The sequence below is a fragment of the Rutilus rutilus genome (genome assembly GCF_951802725.1).
Source record: "Rutilus rutilus genome assembly, chromosome: 9".
Taxonomy (NCBI): domain Eukaryota; kingdom Metazoa; phylum Chordata; class Actinopteri; order Cypriniformes; family Leuciscidae; genus Rutilus; species Rutilus rutilus.
The window spans coordinates 33,390,163-33,412,872 of record NC_140223.1 but is presented as its reverse complement, the minus strand read 5'-3'; the positions used below and the strand labels follow the sequence as shown (position 1 = coordinate 33,412,872).

Genomic DNA, 22,710 nt, shown 5'->3' with positions numbered 1-22,710 from the left:
ACAAACCAAGCTCTTCCAGTTGCAGCTAACTACAGTGTTTGAGGGTCAATGTACACGTTGTTTACAAGCAGCCAATGAAGACCAATGAAGGCGGGTATTATGCAAATTAGTTTCAAACCAATGTAGGTTTGAGCAGGAAGCGAGACTGGAATTACTGATGAATCCTTTCAGGCAGTTTAGAATTGGCTCTTTCTTAGAAAATACCTTAATTTATTGTACTCTTTGAAACTTTGCAGGCCTTTTACACTTATAAACAGCTAGGCCTATATTACACACTACAATGAAAGGTAATATCCCTAAAGCATAATAGGGGTACTTTAAAATAAATTATTTGTGACACACTATATTACCATCATAACAAAAACTACAATTTTAATAGCTTTCAAATTGGAGGCAACTGCAGTTTAGCACAGATGAAACGCTGATTTTGGAAATCTTTATCTTGTCAGTTCTGCAGTTTGGCTTCATTACCATCTTTGTAGCAGCCTGTCCTTTGGCTCCGTTGTTTGCCTTGATAAATAACTGGGTGGAGGTGCGTCTCGATGCCCAGAAGTTTGTGTGTGTGTACCGCAGGCCCGTTGTGGAAAGAGCACAAGACATTGGCATCTGGCTGACCATCCTAAAGTTCATCTCCTACCTGGCTGTCATCAGTAATGTAAGTAATTTATTCTGATTATTCTGGGCCAAGCACCAATATGTGTGTCTTTTTATCCTGCATCTTTATCTGGATGGGAGACTAGAACCGTGAAAGTTGTAAAGGTTGGCGTTGGCACAGTGATTAGGGTGTCTTTTCATCCCTCTAGTGCCAGTATACATTTTCATGTCACCCCCCCTTTTGATCATAAATCTAAGATTAAATGGTTGTAATTCATGAATGGTTTAAGATTTGTCTCTTTTTAAAGACACTCAGCAGATTTCTGCAGAGGTGAACGCGTTTCAAAAGATTAAAGTGTAAAAAACTGTAAAGCAAATGTACTGAACCACAAATTGAGCCCGCTAAATGGTTTACCATTTCCATGGCAACTCAATGTCCAATTTCAAAACATTTTTCAAAGGATGAATTTTGAGTGTTTAAGCTTTCGATACCTAATTTTTGATGATTACTAAAATATGTGATAGGGAAAAAAGGTCATAACAAAAGCATGCCAAGTGTCCTGCTACTGGAACACTGACAGTTAACATAAATTTAGTTTAGATTATCTTGAGACTATATACAGGTTAAAACTTATAATATGTCCAACACAATCTCATGCCAATTTGTAACTATTTTACATTTTGGCGAATTGGTGGCTAATTCGTATGATTCCTTACGATCTCATTCGTACATTTTCATATGAGCTGCCTATGCCCCAGTGATATGGTTATGTTTAGGGGCTTCATTTTTACATTTTTCTAAAAATCATACTTTTTTTTGTGCATTAAACAAATTACAAAATGATACAAAATTGCCACCCATGTTTTCCTGTGAGATCGGGTTGATATTGCATTCTCTTGTAACTTATCAACAAATGTGATCACGATTATGCTATTCAGAAAATGCGATGCATGCTTATGCTGAAATATTGGTAGGCTATATAAAAAAACATCTATCGAGTCATTATGTGTGGTGAGTTGGCTCAAGTGATTTATGTTTGACGTGTGGGATTTCAGTGCACTGGTAGGATTTTGCGATTGATACAGCCCTTAAAATGGCAGACTCCCTGATAAGTGCCCTTACTACTGAACTAGGGAGCTGATTGAGACACAGCCCATGCATCCTTGGCACATTTCCTCGATCAACCTTACAGTGTGTCTGCCATTATGTATGCTTGACTCATTGTTAGTCGATCAACACTGAATTGTGAGTTCATTAACAGCTTTTGATGTCCAAAAATCTCAGTCCAAAATAATGTTACTTAGACTGCCTGTGTGTCCTGTTTAGGCGTGTTTGACGTCCTGTTCTTTTGCCAGGCTTTCCTGATTGCCTTCACATCTGATTTCTTGCCGCGACTCTTTTACCGCTACACTGCGGGCAGCATGAGCGGATACATCAACTTCACCCTCGCTGTTGCCCCTGCGAACTTCACCCAAAGCCCAAAATCCTGCAGGTGAAGACCAAACTATACGATTATATACTACTGTTCAATAGTTTGGGATTGGTATGTTTGGATTAGGATACATTTAGGTACTGTATATGCTCACCAAGGGTGCATTTATTTGATCATTGAATTTTCAGCATCATTACTCCAGTCTTCAGTGTCACGTGATCCTTCAGAAATCACTCTAAAATGCTGATTTAATGATCAAGAAACTTTCAAATTATCAATGTTTAAAACAATTGTGCTGCTTCATATTATTTGATAAAAAGAAAGTTTAAAAGAACAGCATTTATTTGAAATAGAAGTCTTTTGTAACATTATAAATGTCTTTACTGTCATCTATGATCAATTTAATGAGTGCTTGCATAAAAAAATGTAACTGAACCCAAAGGTTTAATGTTAATGTTTGTACCGCTCTATAAAACACCCAGAAATCACAAAACTTAATAGTAGAAGCTCTTTGTGTCAGTCGGGGAACATCTTTTCATGCTGTTTTCATGTTGTTCATTGTAAGGTTAGGATGTATGATAAAGAGACTGTATAAGAATGCACTCGTTTACATTTGTGCAGTATTACTGAGCCCATGACTTTGAAAACTTTGTATATCATTTCTATTAGGTTGTTTGCCGTATTTAAATCAGGTATTCTATTAATATTTTAATACATAAGCCATTATGAGTGTTAATCTTTTTTTTTTTTAGATATCGAGGCCTCAGGGATGAGAAAGGATGGCACACACAAGATTACTTTCATCTGCTGGCCATACGACTGAGTTTCGTCATTATATTCGAGGTGCACAGTCTAGCACTAGTTTGACCAAACACAATTTGGAAACACAATGGAAGCTTGTTTCTGCCACTGAATACAAAATTTAAAAAAGGCAAAAGTGTAAACACATGAATCGGATATGGGTCACAATAGAAAGAACGTGTAAACGGACGGTTGAAAAATCAAATATAGGCAACAAATCAGAATTGGGCATCAAGACCTGCACCGTAAACGAGCCCTATGGGACAAAGTGTATGCGCGTTATGCACCCGCCATATTACTAATGCACCCTTTAAATAAAAAAATAAATACTGCGCCATTGACCTCAGACCAGGTTTCAGTTGGCCAATGGTGCAGTCTATTTCAGTTGCCTCAAAATAGCAACGTCCCAACAATGCACCTGAACACACCTTTGTTTTCAGAGCAGCAGCCTATGAGCGCACAAATGGGCGCAAATGCATTTGCTATTTAAACAACGTGGCGCAGAATTTGAAAATGATAACTGCGTAGGGCTGAAACTAGCAAAAACACTTGCGTCGCGCCTGGCGCTGCATTTCGCCGGATGTATGATAGGGCCCAATTCTGACTTTTTTAACGCAATTGCGAGTTTATATCTTGCAATTCTGACTTTTTTCAACAACAAAAGTGAGATAAAAGTCACAACTACCTTTTTTATGTTTTATTTCGTGACGGAAACAAGCTTCCATATTAATGAGATATGAGGTATAGATGATTATAAACTGACAACAGAACACAATTTATGAAGTTGATGATGGGTTTTCAGCATGTTGTACTCATGATTGGACGGATTATTGACTGGATGGTGCCCGATATTCCAGAGGAGGTGGAAATTAAGATCAAAAGAGAGCATTACATGGCCAAAGAGGCACTGGCTGAGAATCAGGTGACTTTTATATCGACGAGTTATGACATCATATATTAAAATGAATATAATAATACCTAATCATTATCATTTTTTCAATGTTGATTCCTCATTCATTTTAAATATTGACACATTTTTAAGTGTGTGACGGCTGTTTTTCTCTGTTTTCATAAACATTGATTCTCCTGTCCTTCAGTCTTTGAGTAAAACTGTCCTGGAGGAGGTGGAGAGGCAAACCTTCGAGCTGCGACGAAGAATACAGATTCCTACAAACAGTATCTCCCCTTCCTTCAGTCTATCTCCTGAACACGAGGACAAACCTCCACCCTGACAGTCTGATATATGACGCTTTTTTCTACAGTGAATAGATGTCTGTAAACTGTTGCCTATTCATTGTCAATATAGGCAACTACTTTTAATGCTGTCCTAAATAAAATACATAAGGATCAAATTAGTGTGTCTTGCATCATATTGAAAATAGTACAGTGAATGTGTGTGTATTATATATAGGGTAACATGGGGTAAGATGACCCCATATAGATATTTCCATGAATTGGATGTATATTACAGACAGCTTTGCTTTCCAATATAGTAATTTACACTTTCTATAAAAATGTATCCAGGGGATATAGGCTATATGGATTATTGTAGATTATTACATTTATTGTATAATAAAAGAAAAACTAAATTATACATTTATTGTTTTTGTTTTTTTCATTAAACAAATTGTGTGCATATAGACATTTTCATGTTTAAGAAATAAAGACCAACATATTAAAAAGTGTAATATAACCCCAATTTTTAAAGATTTTTATGATACTTTGCATTAATTATATAATTTTTTTATAATTAGAATTAATATATATTTTTTATATAATTTTATTAATTTGTTTTCAATAAATACAACATTTTCCATTAGAATGGAGTGTAGATCTAGAGAAGAAAAAATAATTGACATGAGAAGAGCGCCATTTAGTGGCGCTAAACGAGAAGTGCAGTGCGATGCCATGTAACGCCAGTAGGCTACCAATAGCTCCCTATAGAAATACATAGAGAGGCTTATAGATATGATTTCTCCACCTTTTATGATTATTTTTATTTAGAGTGTCACCCCTTCATTGCTGTACACTTTTTTTCTGCTCAGTGGCTGATCTGTAGTTTGTACAATCAAAAGTTTCTCTGAGTTTTCCTATTTCCCATTACTTTCCTATGGTCGGTCATTTTTGCCCGAAGGAAGCGAGTGACATTATTTTACGACCCTTTAACATATCTGAATCATCTCCTTGATTTTTTTTCTGTGTTCACATAGGTAATATAACAAAAGTCACCAAGTTCATACCCGTCCTATTAAGCCAAAAAAAAAAAAAAAAAAAAAAAATTCAAAACGTAAACTTTTTCGGGCATTTTTGCCCGAAGAAGCTCAGAGGGTTAATTATCTATTTTAATCGAATTACTTATTTGAATCAACGTTTTATTTATTGTATTGCAAATTTCCATGGGACTGTTTCTGGGGGATGAGACTAAGGGAAGAACAGGAGACAAGGGTAAGGAGAATGCAGAAGACAAAAGGTAGGTAAAATAAAAAGTGAATCCCCAGAAACAGTCCCACGGACCCAGCCCCAAACCCCATCTCTGCAATAATAATTAATAAAGGCTGGTTTAAAGTAGGCTACTTCTTCCTGCCTCTATGTATTAATGCTCATGGGTAGCCTAAATGGGTTCCATTCAGACCTCAACATGAAGTCTTTTACTGTTATATGTCAACAAGATTCAACAAGACATTTTCACCTGGCTATACCCAATGTTTAGATCTGTTGTGGTATTTATGCAAATTAGCACAGTATACGTAATTAGATTAATCACCGTTTGCCCATGCTAACAACAATTAAAAAAAACTTGTAATACATTTTTTTTGTTTGTCTTGATGTAAGTAATCTGTAATTTTCATGGTGATATCTAAAGGTCATGTGAGAAACATAATGAAGTATATTTGGGTCTTTTTCGAAACTTTACCCTAATGGGATTTTTCGGGGCTTTTTTTTCCTTACTCAGTCAGGACATATTGAGGATACAAAATCAGTTGAGTTTGCTTCCGTTGCAAGTTGTCCTAGACCTAGGTTGACCCCCATTTTGCCTTAAAATTACTGGACTACCAGTTTGAAGTACCGAAGGACTTTTATTTTGGAATGACGCTCAACATTGACGCTCATGGCTTCACATGCGCAAAGAGGCGGGCGCAAATTTTCCCGGGATTTTGGGGCCTAGTCAGTAAGCAAGCAAGCAAGCAAGTAAGTGTGAATTGTAATATTTTTAATTGTTCTTTGACATTCGCATTAATAAACCATATAACAACAGAGACGTCACGTACTTTAAACGATCAAAGCTTTACTCTCATTTTACTCTCACAACAATCACTCACTGCAAAAAAAAAAAAAAAAAAGTTGCTAGCATTCAGATGCGGGTTAGCATAATAACTTGTATAAAATAATCTACAGTTCATTTGGACGTATTCTGAATATATGCTTTATTGACAATCGTTTATAAAATAAGCCTTTTTGGATGTCTCGTGGTAATATTCCCACTGGTTAACGTTAATGAATCTGATGATGAACACATAACTATTTAACAACATAACTATGTGATACAGGCTAGTAACAGTTTGAAGTGCAGGTTTGCGGATGCTTACTGATTTGTTGATCTGAATAAGCACCTCATATGTAGATATTTACATTAGATTTAATGTTATCTAATGCAGGGAGTCTCAACCTTTAGAGACCCATGAAAACTACATGTTTTATATAGTTTCTCCTTACAAAACCTGCAGCTGTGGACCTGTGCAGGATCTAATGTAGTACATGTCAGGGTAATACAGTGTTTAAGATCAGGCTTTCACGTTGTTTTTGTCTTTCAGCTGACTGTCATATGCTGCTGTAGAAGCTGAGAGAGAGAGAATCATCATTGACTGACACCGAGAGGCCGGCCGCAGAATGCCGCCTGTGTCTGAAGTGGACACGGGTCCGGTTGAGGAAAGCTCCGGGGGTCTTGAACGCTCAGACTGCCTCTGTCCGATCTGTCTGGACATATTCCTGGAGCCGGTCACTCTTCCCTGCACGCACACGTTCTGCAAACCCTGCTTTCTGGAAACCGTGGACAAGTCCAACATGTGCTGTCCGCTTTGCCGAAAGCGTGTGTCAACGTGGGCACGACTGAACGGCCGGAACAAGACCTTGGTCAACATTGAGCTGTGGAGACGCATACAGGACGCTTTCCCCGCCCAGTGCGAGCGGAGAGTGCAGGGAATTGATGATTGTGATGATGCTGGTATGCTGAAGCCGTATGTGCTGCATAACTCTTTCATGGTAATGCATATTACATTGATTAATCGCTTTCTTCTCCTCCCCCCCCAGTGCTGATTTCAAGACCTCGAGTATGTCAGCCAGGAGAGCTGAGGAAAGAGTACGAGGACCAGATCAGCAAGGTGAGAGATTCACGATGGTCTCGACTCTCTCTGTTAAGATGTGGTGGATTTTTAGCCAGCAGTCACTGAAATGGCAGGTGGGCCTCCATGAATGCACATTACAGACTGCAATCCCATGTTTACATTGTTGTTCTGCCAACAACACAATGGTTTTTGTTTGTGTCCCCTGTCCTATCCTGTCCTGTCCTGCTCAGAGCAGAATGCTGGTTCCAACTTTTCCCAAAAATTTTTTTTCCCGTGCACATAATATTTATAGTTGTTCATACACATAATTATAATTACACTTAAGATTTATTATTAGTAGTAGTATTATCAGGGGTGTTACAATATATCTGTCACAATATATCGCAATACATAAATGCAACAAATGTATCATGGATAGTGACTATGTATTGTAGGTATGCACCGATGTGAAAATTGTGGCTGATACCCCGATAACCGATATTAATATTGCTGTTATGGCCGATACCGATATTTACCAATGTCGATATCTCTTTTTTTTTACTTTAGAAATGACTGATATTGGGCACCTTTACCTGTATGCAAAATATGTCACACATAGGACACACATGCATTATATTGCATTGCATATAATGTGTGCTGGTCAACTTGTCTACAATTAAGAAACCCTTAGAAAACAGGAAAAAAAAAACAGGAACATTTGTGACGTGCTGTCTTTGCCTTTGAACATTGCACATTTTAAACAGGACACGCATTAGCTGAATAAATGTTAGCCAATACAAACATATTTATAGAAAACAGTTGACAATGAATAGACAGGAGTCCAATAATAGCATAAGGAATCACTTATTCTAAAAATAATAACAAGTAGGCTATAAGAAGAATCCGACATGGGCTGTGTTAACAGTAAAACGTCCATCATTTAACGAATTTTAAAAACACGGATGGATAATACAAAATGCTTTCTGACATTTTGATAGAAAAAAAAACAAGCAAGAACAAAATTTAAACTTAGCCCGTCAATTTTTCATTTTACAATTATCTTCTCTCTCTGTGTGCGCGCGCGTCTGTGTTTGTGAGAGAGAGCGCTCGCGCAGCACTGAAACAACGGTAGCCTACTTTTTAATCCATAAGTAACGAATGCGCTAGTTTTCATACAAAATAAATATGTAACATAATTAGGTAGGCTACTTTAGTTATTATTAACACAATAACGTAACACATGAAGGCTACGTTTCTCAACACTGAGAATGAATAAATAAACGCGTTTCTCCACTCACGCTTATCCGTAATCCACAAATCACACGTGCTGTCACTTTTGAGAAAAATCTAATTCGAACGGGTATCAAATATCAAGCAATATATCTATGAGTCAAAAAACTATCAATCAAAAATGTGTCATGAAGAGGGAAAAAACATAAGTCGCACTGGACTGCGTTAACAATGTTACGGACGGGACAGTTCTCAGACTGCACGTCTGAAAGCGCCACTAAAAGACTGCTTTAAAACTTTCACAGAGACCTCAAACAGAAAGCACAAAGCCTGTCTTTAAATTTAATTTAGTTTTATATTAATTGTATCTTAATTTTGATCAAGGTTTCATCAAAAATAAATAAGAAGTAAATATTAGAAAATATTTAATCAGGACATGGAGGCGACGGCGCGTGAACTGAAGCGCGTCTCAAATGAACCGAAACCTACCTGCCTCACAGACCTGAGACATATATAGAAAGCTTGAAACATCTATTTTTAAACAGAACAATTCAAAACGAAAGAAAACAGACTGTTCTCTGCTTATGTCATCTGTATGAAATGTGTATTTCTCTCAGGCGTGTTCACTACTGCTAAGATCGCCCGAGTCACCATCGTCAACTGCATCTTCAACTTCACACGTCAAATATCGGCCTGTTCACATCGGCCCTATTTTGACATCAGAACAATACCGATGTGTAAAAAAAAAAGGACCATATTGGCCGATATTATATCGGCGGCCGATATATCGTGCACCCCTAATGTATTGTGTGAGAAAAAATTAAAAGTTCACAGAGTTTTAGTGTCATTACTACATACAACTATATATAATGTTTAATATAATGTATAATAATGCAATGGGTAAATATTTGTGGGTCCTGATAATGCCAAATGTCTTATGTTACCAATAAAAAGTGGCCTACATTATTTTAAATATATCAAGTCAGAAAGAGAGCAAGCAAGTTCGTCTAAAATAATTCTGTATTTTCAGCTTCAGAATCCTGAATATTTTTATTCTGGTGTCACTATAGTCCTGTGCCAAGCACCAAGTCCAAGCCTATTCATGTGTGTATATATATATATAAAACAATATCTATATCTTTTATATATATATATATATATATATAAAAAATTATATATATATATATATTTTTTTTTTATATATATATATATTATATATATATATATATATATATATATATATATATATATATATATATATATATATATATATATATATATTTTTTTTTTTTTTTTTCAGAGATAACTGCTTTTTGCTGTTGTACCTTTGAAGACATCTGCCTAAATATGTTTTCATTTATGAGATTTCAGTTATGGAAACTTTTTTTCAGTACATAGTCTTTCAGGATTAAGACCCGTTCACACCAAGGATGATACTAACTAGAGTTGTCAAAAAGTACCGACTTCGGTACCAAGTCGGAACTGTAATTTTAAAAATGTGGCGCTTTGAGCAGAATCGTAAACACCTCTGATTGGCCATTGTGTTCACGTGCTCATCGGATATGTCTGTGATTGGTTACAATGATCAGCGCTTCAAAAACATGTTGTAAATATACATCAATGACGCTCTTCACCAAGCGTTGCACAGATACAGACGGGAGTGTTTGAAAGCAGACGTCTATCAGCGGACAGCTCACGTTTTTTTAAAACACTTCTGTGTGTTCTCAGGTGCTCCCCTGCGTTGAGCATTGCAGCCAATCACAGACATTTCCAATGAGCGCGTGCGAACACAACGGCCAATCAGAGGTGTTTACGACTCCGCTCAACAGCGCCCAAAGCGTCAAAATGTTAAAATGTCAGTACCGACGTCGGTACTTTATGACAACTCTAATACTAACGATAACAATAAAGATACATTTCTAAAAGTCGTTCTAAATGTAAAAGAATAATAGTCCACACCACTACTGTAATGTTAACGACAGAGAACCGATATCATCAAGTTTTTAGAAGGATTTTTTCCAACTGATGAACGATAAAAACATCGACAGCCAATCAGAATCAATTCCGTTTTAAAGAGCTGGAGCGTTTAAAGTGGCAGACGATAAAACTGCAGCGCGCGCTTAGAATAATCGGAACGGTACTGTGTGTTGGTGTGGATGCTAAGATAGTTATTGTTATAGAGCACAAGATGCAAAGACTGCTACTGGGATATAAAGTCTGTGTCTCTGTGCTCTTTGGATATGGGATAGTTCAACTTGCAAAAAACATATGAGGCCAAGGTACTTGAATTTAGAAAAAATGTAAAATGCCTTTATTTATACATTACTATAACATTTTAAAAACATTCAGATAAATTTTGCAATCGACTAGTGTAACACCCATATGCTGAATGCCACTAAAAAGCTCTGCTGTAGAAATACACTTTTTAAAATATAATATTAAGTTTCATTTTTAAAATGCTTAACATGACTGTAATTTAAACAGCCTTTGTAAAAATATAAGGTAAAACATGTAAACTGTATAATGTAGCTAAATGACAGTAGTATCAGCAGTCAACTAGTATGCAGCAGTATCGTTTAATCGACTTGTCGAAGAGTCTCGCACATCCCTAATATGCACATTGTCCATTTTAGTGCAAATAAAGTCAGCATTTGTTATTGATGTTGTTGTGAAGGCTGTCATCATCTGGTCTCTTGCTTTGAACAGCTCGTGGAGGAGAAGCGAGCTCTGGAGGAAGCCGAGCGGAGAGCCAGTGAGGAGTACATCCAGCGCCTCCTGGCTGAGGAGGAGGAGCGTATGGCGGAGGAGAGGAGGAGACATGAAGAGCTACAGCTGGAGAACGATGAGAAACTGGCCAGACTGCTCAGCCAAGAGCTGGTGAGGTCACACACCAGAGTGACATGCACAGTCAGAAAAGTGCAGCAACACTGTTTTAATAACATGTCAAAACAACAATTAAATCTGACAACGGACATTTAGACTGTCTGAGCGTAACAGGAGGACATGTAAATAATCTCATTCGGTGTCCCTAATGTTTACACACACTGAAGCATTGACTCCATTTGTCAATCTAAGCCTTAAGGATTGTTACCCAACCTTATAATTTATGCGAATACAAGTTCATCAGTATCTACAAATTAAAATCGGATGCCAAACTAGCTAAACCCTACTGAGTCGGAGCATCATTTAGAAAAGCTAAATCTTATTTTACTCATTCTTAAACCTTTTTATATATTTTTTGATTATTTAATTTAAAGTATTAGGCCGGCGACACACTGGCTGCGTGGCGTTTCTGTTGTGTTGGCGGCTGCGTGGCGTTTTCTATGTCTTTGCACACCAGAAACGTGTCTGACGCGGTGCTGCTGCTGCTAGGTGACATATTGGTGATATATTCAACATATGGGGAGGGAGTTGTGGAAGGCCTATACTTCATGTTAAACATAAATATATAGCAGCAAAGACAAACGTCGGCAGATAGGCAAAATAGGCTACAGAATATTTCGTTCTGTATTGACAGGTGCAATATTTGAAAATTGATAATTATTTAACAAAAAATTTTTTAATTACATTTATATCTGCATTTATGTCAAAACCTAGAGACGTTTAAACATCAAAATGTCATTTATTAATATGTATTTGTGTCAAAATGACATTTTGAAAACTTTTCCCATTCTATTTTTGCCTGAAAACGCTTCCAACACGCTTGCGTGTCGAGTGAAAAATAGGCGTCGGTTCTATTTCTAGCATGCACGCGTTTTTCTGCACCCCTGTTAACATGGGAGCCGAAATAAAAACGGACACACCACACAGCTGAGACGCTCACGCCACGCAACCAGTGTGTCACTGGCCTTATGCTATTTTTAAGGTTCCTAATTTTGTTTTGGATAAGGTTTACATGCATCACAGGTCAAAAACCACTTCATTTTTTGATCAAGGATTCAGTCTCTAAATCCCTCCCTTCTGAGAGCCTTCTCAGCTCTGATTGGTCAGATGACCCAGTTTGTTGTGATTGGTCTACTCAGCTCAGATGACCCAGTCTGTTGTGATTGATCGACCGCTTACATCTTTTGTCGGAAATGAAACTGCATTATCATATTTGAATTTCAGCACTTGATCGTGATATGAACAGTAATGCTGGCGTCAGTTTTACCTAGTGCTGGGCGGTATGACCAAAAATCCATATCACGGTATTTTTCAAAATTATTCCGGTATTATTATTTTTTTTTCAACCACATTTTCTACTGATTGAGAGAGGAAATACTGCAGTAGATTGTCTTAGAATGCCCCATTTTAAAAATCCACACTAGTATTAATACAGGTTTGAAAGGCTGTTTACAAAGAGGTGCCAGCAGGAGGCGCTGTAGGAGCGGCAGAAATAGCGTTTTCCCCGGTAACGGCTGTACACAAAGCAGCGCAGTATCAGTAAAGATTTTATCAGTAAAGATAAAGAAAGATTCAATTGAGATAACATCGAAACTTTTCTAAAGACTTCAGACACATCCATATTAAAACACCCACCCCGCGCTTTGACTTTGAAACGTGCAGTGCTCGTGTTTATTCAACGATGTCAATGCCAACCACAAATAGATTTTCCAAAAGGCTGTGTTGATATTGTGAACCAATGTATGGGAAGCACTGTAATTTAATTTGACAGCTATCAATTATAGTTTAACCTCTCCATCTTCACCGTCACGCTCAGTAAACACACACAGCTGTGCCTCACCATGGTGCAACAGGACCGAAGAGAAAGACCCTCTCAAACAGTGTCGCGCCGCGTTCCCAACGTTCTTTAAGCGACATACAGCGGTATATAAAAAATTCACATCACAACAGAAATAAACACCAGTATTCGATATGAACCGCTATACCGCCCAGCGCTAGTTTTACCGTATCAATTTGAGCCTGAGTCCACGTCCTTTTGAAGTGCTGTAAATAGTGTTGCACGATGTACCGATACTTCAAAAGTATCGCGATACTTGGAAATTAAAAACGTCACGATACCTAAATTTATCAGTATCGATACTTAAAAAAAAAAAAAAAAAAAAAAACGCCTCAAACGCAGCAAAGAACCCACCGCTGTCAATGTCATGTAACAAAACACTACAGCGAGATGTGGTCCACGACACGACTCGTCAAGACAAGTGGTCCACGACTCATAGAAAAAGATGACGCGAGGAGTGACATATGGAAGTACGTTGCCTACCTTGCTCTGTTGCACAGTGCACCGAAACTTCAAAAGTAAACCGGAAATTAAAAACGTCACGATTCCTTAATTTATTAGTATCGATACTTCTAAGAATGACCGCGTTCCAGATTTGTAAGGCCGGCGACACACTGGCTGCGTGTCGTGTCCGTTTTTATTTCAGCTCCCATGTTAACTGCCTGCGTGACACACGCGTCTCAGGCGCAGCTCGAGACGCGCGGAAAACGCGTGCATGCTAGAATAGAACCGACGCCTATTTTTCACGCGAAACGCAAGCGTGTTGGAAGGGTTTCCAGGCAAAATAGAATAGGAAAGGATGTTTTTATGTCATTTTGACACGAATACATATTAATCAATGACATTTTGATGTTCGAAAGTTGACAAATATAATATAAAATGTAATTTTAAAAAATATTATCGATTTTCAAATATTGCACCTCTCAATACAGAACGAATTATTCTGTAGCCTATTTTGCCGTCAACACTGCCGACGTTGTCTTTGCTGCTATATATTTATGTTTAACATGAAGTATAGGCCTTCCACAACTCTCTCCCCATATGTCAAATATATCACCAATGAGGCTTATCATATGTTACCAATATTAAACATTGTTTAATATAATCGCTGTTCATATTTTTATTCAAAGTTCAGAATCAAGATAAAGCTCTTATGTTTCTTATGATAAATGAGATAATGCTGCTAAATTTATATATTTTTTTACCTTGAATGTCATTGCTTTAATTTATTTTTTATATTTCATATTTTGTTCAAATGTTTAATATATCTGCTGTTCATATGTTCATTTATTAGTGTGTTATATGATTAGAATGGTGTCCTGGTTTTAAAATAAAGCACAGCAATGATATTTGAGAGTGTTTCTCCCTTTTCAGGAAAAGTATCGAAAAAGTATCGAAATCGCAATACTTGACTTGGTATCGGTATCGAAACAATAATTTTGGTATCGTGACAACACTAGCTGTAAAGTAGATTTGCTTTCACAGTGCAGAAAATAGCATCTTGTCATATCAACAACACCATTCTTCAAGGCCTCAACTACAACTACAATATTTCATAGTGAAAGTAGACATTGTTCACAGGCAGCCAATGAAGACGATAGGCAGGCATTATGCAAATTTTGTTACAAACCTACATTAGTTTGAGCTGAAAGCAAGACTGGAATTATTGATGACTCATTTCAGCCAGTCCAGAATCAGTTCTTTCTTTTGTGAAAGAAAACGCCGCAATCGGGGATGACGCAATACAGTTTTGTGTTGTTTTTGCAGAATTCAGGACCGATCTCTGAATCACCATGGATCGTCAAACCTGCTGATGCTACACCAGCTAAGAAAACAAAACCAAATAAGGGGGACATTGAGAAGTGAGTACCTGCTGTTGAACCCCAGTATATCAGTAGTATAACTCGTCTATTCAGGCCTGGTTATTGTTGAAAGTATTGAAAGACCACAGAGAAAGAGGGTTTTTCTAATGCACTCCATTCTCTTATATGTCAGGTTCTTGCGTCCAATGCCTCATAAACCGCAGAGCAGTTCTGACAGCAGCCCAGACTCCTCTCTGATGGCTAATAAGGTGATTTTTAAAGATGCTTTGATTGTCTTTTCTCATAAATGAAATCATTACAAAGGAAATAATGATGTCTTTCAGATCATACATGCCACGTGTATCAGTTGTATTTGGACTGAGTTTTAGTGAAGATAAAGTTTTTTCCTAACATTTTCCTTAAAGCCTGTTTTCTATTTTAATATGTTTTAAAATATAAATTTTTCCTGTGATAGCAAAGCTGAATTTTCAGCATCATTACTCCAGTCTTCAGTGTCACATGATCCTTCAGAAATCATTCTAATATGATGATTTGATGCTTAAGAAACATTTCTGATTACCAATGTTGAAAACAGTTACCGTATTTTCCGCACTATAAGGCGCACTTAAAAGCCTTTCATTTTTTCAAAAAACGACAGTGCGCCTTATAATCCGGAGCGCCTTATATATGGATCTGGCGCCTTATATTAATGTCTGTAAAACAACCGCTGACTTAAACCTTGTTTATACTTTCGCCTGGCACGGAGCGTGAGCCTCCGCTGACTGCGCGCGCACCTCCCCAAACAGACGAGGCATTTATACTTGACGCAACTGTTTTGTTTTAGACTGAACACCAGACCATACAACTGATTTAGACGCGCAAACTGGGTGCCGGTGTGATGAGATGTACTAATATCCGTCTGCTCGGGCAGATTCGGCTCAAAGTCGTGCATCTTTGGATGCGGAGGCGCGCGCGCTGTTACAATGACGTCATTTTTGCCGCGCACGCGCCTCCGCATCCAAAGTTGCACGACTTTGAGCCGGATCTGCCCGAGCAGACGGATATTAGTTTTTTTATTACCTTCGCGGAAGTTCGCGCTCATGCGGACGCGTCGAGTATAAACAGGGTTTTACAGCTCTGCTCAGCCACTTGTTTTTTCATATTTTTTGCAAGTGGTAGATCTTGGTTTACATTTGGACTTTGGATGTTATCTTAGGCTTGAAAAGGTTGGTGACCACTGCATAACGCAAACCCAGTCAAACGTTTGACTGCAGTATCTTCTATGCGTCTTATAATCCGGTGCGCCCTATATATGAAAACAGTTCTAAAATAGGCCATTCATTGAAGGTGCGCCTTATAATCCGGTGCGCCTTATAGTGCGGAAAATACGGTAATATGTGTGGATACTTTTTTTTCCCCCAAGACTCTTCAACGTTCAAAAGAACAGCATTTATTTAAAACCAAAATATTTTCTAGGGATGCACCACGTTTTCCAGATTTTGATTCCAGATTCTAGGTATCGGTATCGGTGCATCCCTAACTGTCACGTAAAAAAAAATATATATATACTTGATCCAAAACAAGTTTACTTTTATAAATGTATAAATATTCCTTTTTTTTTTTTTTTTCAGGAGAACATTCTGAGCCCTCCAAAAGCCCTCACAGCACCATCCGTGGAGGACGCGGTTAAACAGAGCGTGCCTGTGCCGGACTACAACGGGAAACCCTCCACCTCCAGCTTCATTCCCAGCTGCTCAGAACACACTTCTGTTTTTAACAGTCCCAACAGCAGCTCTTCGAAAAGGAAGAGTTCAGAGGTCGAGCTTCAGAGTGAAGCGGATCTACACACTAAGAGGCCGTGTTCTTCTCCGCGGTGCGAATCTCCTTTTTCACTCGACAGCCCTTTTCTGTCTGAACTGGCGTGGCACGAGGAGACCTTGCGGAGTCGCTGGCACCAGGAAGAGGAGGACCGAAGAATGGCGATGCAACTTCAGAGAGACCTGAACCGTCAAATCGCCGTGGACCGCAGGAAGGGTTCAGCCGACAGCTATCAGCTCCGGCAAAAAAGCACTACGGCTTCCACGAGTACAAACACGGATGAGGAGAGTACGATAAAGAACATTAGTACGCCGCGGTTGTCCAGGAGGAACAGCACGGGATGCAGGGATGAGGGGAAAACTGAAAAGAGACTGTCTGGAACTGGGGCAGCGACCCCTGGGAAAAGCCCCGCGTCTTCTGCTGCAACACCGGTCCCGACTAGCTTGAAGAAGGGGGCGAAGCAGACCACCCTTACGGAGATGTTCCCCAACATGAGCAGCTGAACGATCCTCTGCTGCTCTGATCTGCTTCCTCAAACGCCCCACAGACTCGAAACAGATGTTAGCAGGTGCCGCGCTGCTACGAGAGGACGTCGTGCAGCCGCGTTCTGTTATCTTGTTCGGTTTCTTGCTCAACATCTTTAGTTGCTAATACTCCTTCAGTGCCTTTCCAGAGAGGTTCATACTGTAAAGTCATGACGGTTTTGGAATGGTTTTCGTTTTATAAGCCTAAAGCGCATAAAGTCATGACTAGCTTAGAGATTGAAATCGTGTGAGTGCTGCAGAAGAAACTCATTTTGTAAGCATTTGCAGGCATTTTCAATTTGATTCAAATAAAGAAAAGATTACTTTACAGAATTTTGTTTTTGTTGTCGTGTGTTTTATTTGACAAGCAGAATGCTGATAGCCTGGATGCCAGCTGAACTTAGCCCCGCCCACACATTTTTTAGGAAGTTCGGGAAGTTCGGGCTGGACTTGATCCGTCGTTGAGGAGCTATTATGCCCGAACAAAAGCAATATTAACATAGCAGTGTGAGGATGACAGTGCCAGCCTAACAGTCTGATGCCGGAAGTGGGCGGGGTAAAAGCATCTAAAGGGTGGAGATGGGTAGGTTTAGGGGTGGATTTAGGGGTCAGGGGGTGGAGATGGGTAGGTTTAGGGGTGGGTTTAGGGGTCAGGGGGTGGAGATGGGTAGGTTTAGGGATCAGGGGGTGGAGATGGGTAGGTTTAGGGGTGGATTTAGGGGTCGGGGTGGAGATGGGTAGGTTTAGGGGTCGGGGTGGAGATGGGTAGGTTTAGGGGTCAGGGGGTGGAGATGGGTAGGTTTAGGGATCAGGGGGTGGAGATGGGTAGGTTTAGGGGTGGATTTAGGGGTCGGGGTGGAGATGGGTAGGTTTAGGGGTCGGGGTGGAGATGGGTAGGTTTAGGGGTCGGGGTGGAGATGGGTAGGGGTGGATTTAGGGGTCAGGGGCTGGAGATGGGTAGGTTTAGGGGTCGGGGTGGAGATGGGTAGGTTTAGGGGTCAGGGGGTGGAGATGGGTAGGGGTGGATTTAGGGGTCAGGGGCTGGAGATGGGTAGGTTTAGGGGTGGGTTTAGGGGTCAGGGGCTGGAGATGGGTAGGTTTAGGGGTCAGGGGGTGGAGATGGGTAGGTTTAGGGGTGGGTTTAGGGGTCAGGGGCTGGAGATGGGTAGGTTTAGGGGTCAGGGGGTGGAGATGGGTAGGTTTAGGGGTGGGTTTGGGGGTCAGGGGGTGGAGATGGGTAGGTTTAGGTATGGTATATGTAAGGTGAATATGTATTGTATGTGGTTCCGGCATCAGACTGTTAGGCTGGCGCTGTCGTCCTCACACTGCTATGACATATGGTTCTGCGGTTCTGCAGTCAGACCTCAATCTCAACAAAAGTTGTTCAGACCAATCAAATTGTCAGGGCGGGCTTTATATGATGATGGACAGATGATCAACAATAACGTAATCAACGTCACCAAAGAGCGCTTGGGTTGAATTCGTTTACAACAAAGATGACTGCCGCTGGAGAATTGAGATTTCACGAGTTCACACTTACAAATAAGTCCGAATAAATGCATATTTGGCGTGCTGTCCGAGGAGAGGCTCCGGGCTCGGTATTCAGCCCGAACCCAAAGTATCCCCCCTAAGATTTCAAAATGCATTTAATCAAATTACTTAGAATCAGCAGAAATCTATGGGAGCTTGATTCCGTTACGGAATAAAAAATATATAAAATTGCACAGAACTCGCATTTGCGGGGAAAAAAGTCAGAACTGCAAGTTTATATCTTGCAATTCTGAATTGTTTGGTCCGAATCTTGACATTACAACTCGCAATTGCGAGGTTATAAATCCAAATTTTGAGATATAAAGTCGCAACTGAGAAAAAAAGGTCAGAATTGTGAGATAAAATGTAAAATCACCTTTTTTTATGGCAGAAACAAGCTTCCATATGAATCTGTTTATTCAATTAAAAAGTATGAACCGTTGTTCGTTGTGAAAATGTATGAGATTGAAACTGGACTTATTGATTAATATAAAAACCTGATTATTGTGTAATTAAAACACATTCAGTGCATTACTATTTCAGAAATCTTGCTTGTTTCGTTTTATGTATGACTGACATATGCATCACATTGTTTATTAGTTTGTCAAAACTAATCCAAATGCATTGAAATGTTATGTATAATTCAAATACACACCTTAAATTTAGGCTGATTTTTTGTTTTGTTTCCAGATCGAAATAATTTATTAAAGAAATTAAATGTATTATGTATTTATTCATATTTTCCCGTAATCTTAAGTTCGAAGAATGCTAATGTGACTCACATCTGTCTTAAAGAGGAAACCTTCTGATCTGCATAGTCATGACTGCATGTTATTTACATAAGGATTTGCATAAACCTCTACATAAGGATTGCTAAAGCACTGCATTTTGAGAAGTAGCCTATTGTCGGAAATATCATGTGAAATGTGGGAAAAAGTCTGTCAGATGATCAGTGAACCAGACTGTCGAAGTTTGCTCTAGTCTTGCCTGTTATGGTCTTCTTTCAGCATATCCCACAGTGTTGGTTGCAGCACTTCCCAGTTGGTTCTCGTGCGTATTTATACATCATGAGTAATATTCCTCACTTAATTCTGTCAGACTTTCCCCCAGGTAAAATCCAAAATTAGCCAATCAACTCTATATGGTGATTTGAATGGATAAATGCTTGGTAAAGGTGAAGTCAGCAAATGTGAACATAAGAGACTTCTTTTAAAAATGACCCCAAACTTGAATGATAATTATTCACAATAAGAATAAGTAAATTAGGTTTGTTTTGATCACATGCCGACTTCGAATCATGCAGAATTTGCCATTTAACAACCGCATATTTTATTGAAAGGGGAACATGTTCCCTTATAGTATCGTTTTCAAATAAAACGATTAAACATTCTAATAATTCTGCAGTTGCTGGTTTGACTGGCACAAAAATCCCCTGATTCATGTGAGCATGTCTTGTGAGCTCGCTGACTGTGACATTCAACAGAACTGCATCATAGGCTGGTCATACAGTTTGCTTCCAGTTGTTGCACACACAACCACCGAGGAACAAAGCGTCTCGGATATCAGATCATGTCAAAGAAAGAGCACAAAATAAGCATAATACTATGGGAAAAGCAACATAAAAGATTGTGATGCAATCGTGCGAATATTATTGTGCACATGTGACAAACTACGCATTCAAACCCAAGCAAGAACATTCGGCGTGCATTACAGTGAATAGGGAATTTTATGGTACTCAATTATATTTATGTAATAGTTATGATCCATTTCTTACCTGTTAATCACTTTTTGAGCATGGACCTAAAAATGACATTTCCAACGTAAATCTTGAATGTTTTGGAGCACAGACTTAAGTTTGGCCTGTTTTTAAAGTAGACACTTGGCAGATTATTGCTGAAGTGATTTTCGTTTTCAACTTAAAAAAGTTTACTTTTATTGTTATGAAAAATGCACAAAATATATATTTTCTAAAACACATTATGCTCTAAACCTGCGAGAAAATCAAAGCCAAAAATCGAAACAAGTTGTGTTCCAAATTTGAGCTTGATGCCTCAAAAAATGTAGCCTAGAAATCTAGACGCACCCTAGCGGCAGCAACATTTATTTTGCAGCCAGTGTGGTCTAGCGACTCTCCGTTGACTTTCGAGCTGGAAAAAACAAACTCAGGTCAGGCCAATCACATCGTGTATAGAGTAGGCGGGGCGGGCTTAACATAATGACAGAGTTGCGACGGTTCCCTGCTACTTGAAAACAAAGAATGGCGGCGGCTGCTGGCGAACAGTCTTTCGAATCGGCTTTGGCCGCGACTCTGGAGGACTTGGAGTTAAGCTTTTCTTTGAGAAAAGAGCAAAGAACGGCACTTAAGTCATTTTTAAAAAAGGAAGATGTGTTCGTAGTTTTGCCCACCGGATACGGCAAAAGTTGAATATACCAACTAGCCTTCTTCGGTTGTAGCGCTATCCTATTGCGTGCAGAGGGATTTTGAGAGACAACCGTTTATCCCGCCCCTCGGATTGAGCCGTGCCAATGGTGAGTTGCCAGACCTAACATCTTGATGTAGGTCTGGCTTGCCAGGCTACAAAAAATGAGCTTTCAATAAAGAATTTGTTTGGCTGCAGTACCAAAAGTTTCCACTAGATGAAATTAGCTTCATGTTTATAAAAACAAAACATGACCGAAGAGCACCACAAGGTCCAAGGAATAGTTGCCCCAAAAATGTAAATTTTGACACTTTTTACTCACCCTCGTGTCATTCTAAACCGACTTTCTTTCTTCGGTGGAAAACTAAAGGTGAAATTTTAGACGACTACTCACTCTATTCTATGCGATTAAAATGAATGGAGACTTCAAAAAGGACACAAAAGGATCATCAAATTAGCACAGTATAAACTAATTTAGCTTCAGAAGCCATCACTTGTGGGAAAAAAGTACAGTACACTTTAAGTGTACTCTGTTGAAGTGCACTTACATTAAATTGCCTTTTGTTTAATTAATATTATATTATGTGCTATTACAGATTAACACACACACACACACACACACACACAAAAAAAACGTTAACACACATATTGTTTACATCTTACTATTGAAAAAGTATTATAGCATGTATAAATTAGCCACATTCTCTTCCAAGTCTTTCACTTTAATTGTGGATTTATTTTTATTTTTATTTTATTTTATATAAAAAAAAAAAGGTAGGACAAGTGAAATTGTTTTTGTGGGTGGCTACTCAACATTACACAATAGTATTACAGTACTTATTAATTTGTAATCCACTGTAACGTGTCTTCCTCTATTTTAATCTCTCTCTTTTAGCTTTTGTATCTGAAAGATTGTATCTGATAGCCATTAGGACATGTTTTGTATTCATAATTTATAATGATATCAACACTGAAGTTAGAACCAGTCTTAAAGAAAAAAATAATAAAATAGGTGACTAACTTTTAAGACTATAAGCAGGTTATGCAACCAATGATTTGTTGTTTTGTCTGCTTTATTTCACTTCCGCAGTGTTCACTGTCATATCTGATTTTTTTCTATAAACAGATCAGTTTTTGCCTGTCATTGGATAAGGTTTCATTTGTTAATATTAGTATTAGTTACCATAAACTAGCAATGAACTACTTCTACAGCATTTATTAATCTCAGTTAATGTTAATTTCTACATTTACAAATACACTATAGAATTAAAAGTTATTTTTAACATTAGTTAATGCTCTGTGAACTGTAACATGAACATATGAACAGTTTTAATAAATAAAATGAACCAAGCTTAATAAATGCTGAAAAAACATATTGCTTATAGTTAGTTCATGTTACAGTAATGTTAATGTAGTTCATGTTAACACATGAGAGCTTATTGTATTTGTAAACACAAACAGCAGTTTTAGTCATGGTTTCAACATCCTCATCTGGCCGTGTCAGTGTGTGTGTCAC

At 38.6% G+C, this 22,710-nt stretch overlaps 2 protein-coding genes across 6 annotated transcripts in view; both read left to right on the top strand.

The window, feature by feature from the left end:
* The window catches only part of ano7 (anoctamin 7), a 28,713-nt gene extending 24,330 nt beyond the window's left edge, over window positions 1-4,383 (top strand). For all 5 annotated transcript variants that reach the window (XM_084419547.1, XM_084419544.1, XM_084419545.1 and 2 more), the window contains exons 20-24: window positions 450-655; window positions 1,951-2,087; window positions 2,780-2,870; window positions 3,631-3,750; window positions 3,926-4,383. In XM_084419547.1, the coding sequence (XP_084275673.1) occupies window positions 450-655; window positions 1,951-2,087; window positions 2,780-2,870; window positions 3,631-3,750; window positions 3,926-4,060 (689 nt within the window). In that variant the 3' untranslated portion in view covers window positions 4,061-4,383. The remainder of the gene's footprint in view (window positions 1-449; window positions 656-1,950; window positions 2,088-2,779; window positions 2,871-3,630; window positions 3,751-3,925) is intronic.
* A 1,502-nt stretch (window positions 4,384-5,885) lies between these two features.
* On the top strand, window positions 5,886-17,575 carry rnf168 (ring finger protein 168). Its single transcript, XM_084419241.1, has 7 exons — window positions 5,886-6,017; window positions 6,641-7,050; window positions 7,137-7,207; window positions 11,087-11,257; window positions 14,868-14,962; window positions 15,096-15,171; window positions 16,534-17,575. The coding sequence occupies exons 2-7, from the start codon at window positions 6,717-6,719 to the stop codon at window positions 17,221-17,223; spliced, it is 1,437 nt and encodes a 478-aa protein (XP_084275367.1). The 5' UTR covers window positions 5,886-6,017; window positions 6,641-6,716; the 3' UTR covers window positions 17,224-17,575.
* Window positions 17,576-22,710: the final 5,135 nt, after the last annotated feature.

Coding starts and splice junctions, on each gene's coding strand:
- rnf168 (XM_084419241.1), top strand. CDS start 6,717: ATGCCGCCTGTGTCTGAAGTGGACACGGGTCCGGTTGAGGAAAGCTCC. Junction 7,051..7,136: donor TGATGATTGTGATGATGCTG/GTATGCTGAAGC, acceptor CTCCCCCCCCAG/TGCTGATTTCAAGACCTCGA. Junction 11,258..14,867: donor GACTGCTCAGCCAAGAGCTG/GTGAGGTCACAC, acceptor TTGTTTTTGCAG/AATTCAGGACCGATCTCTGA.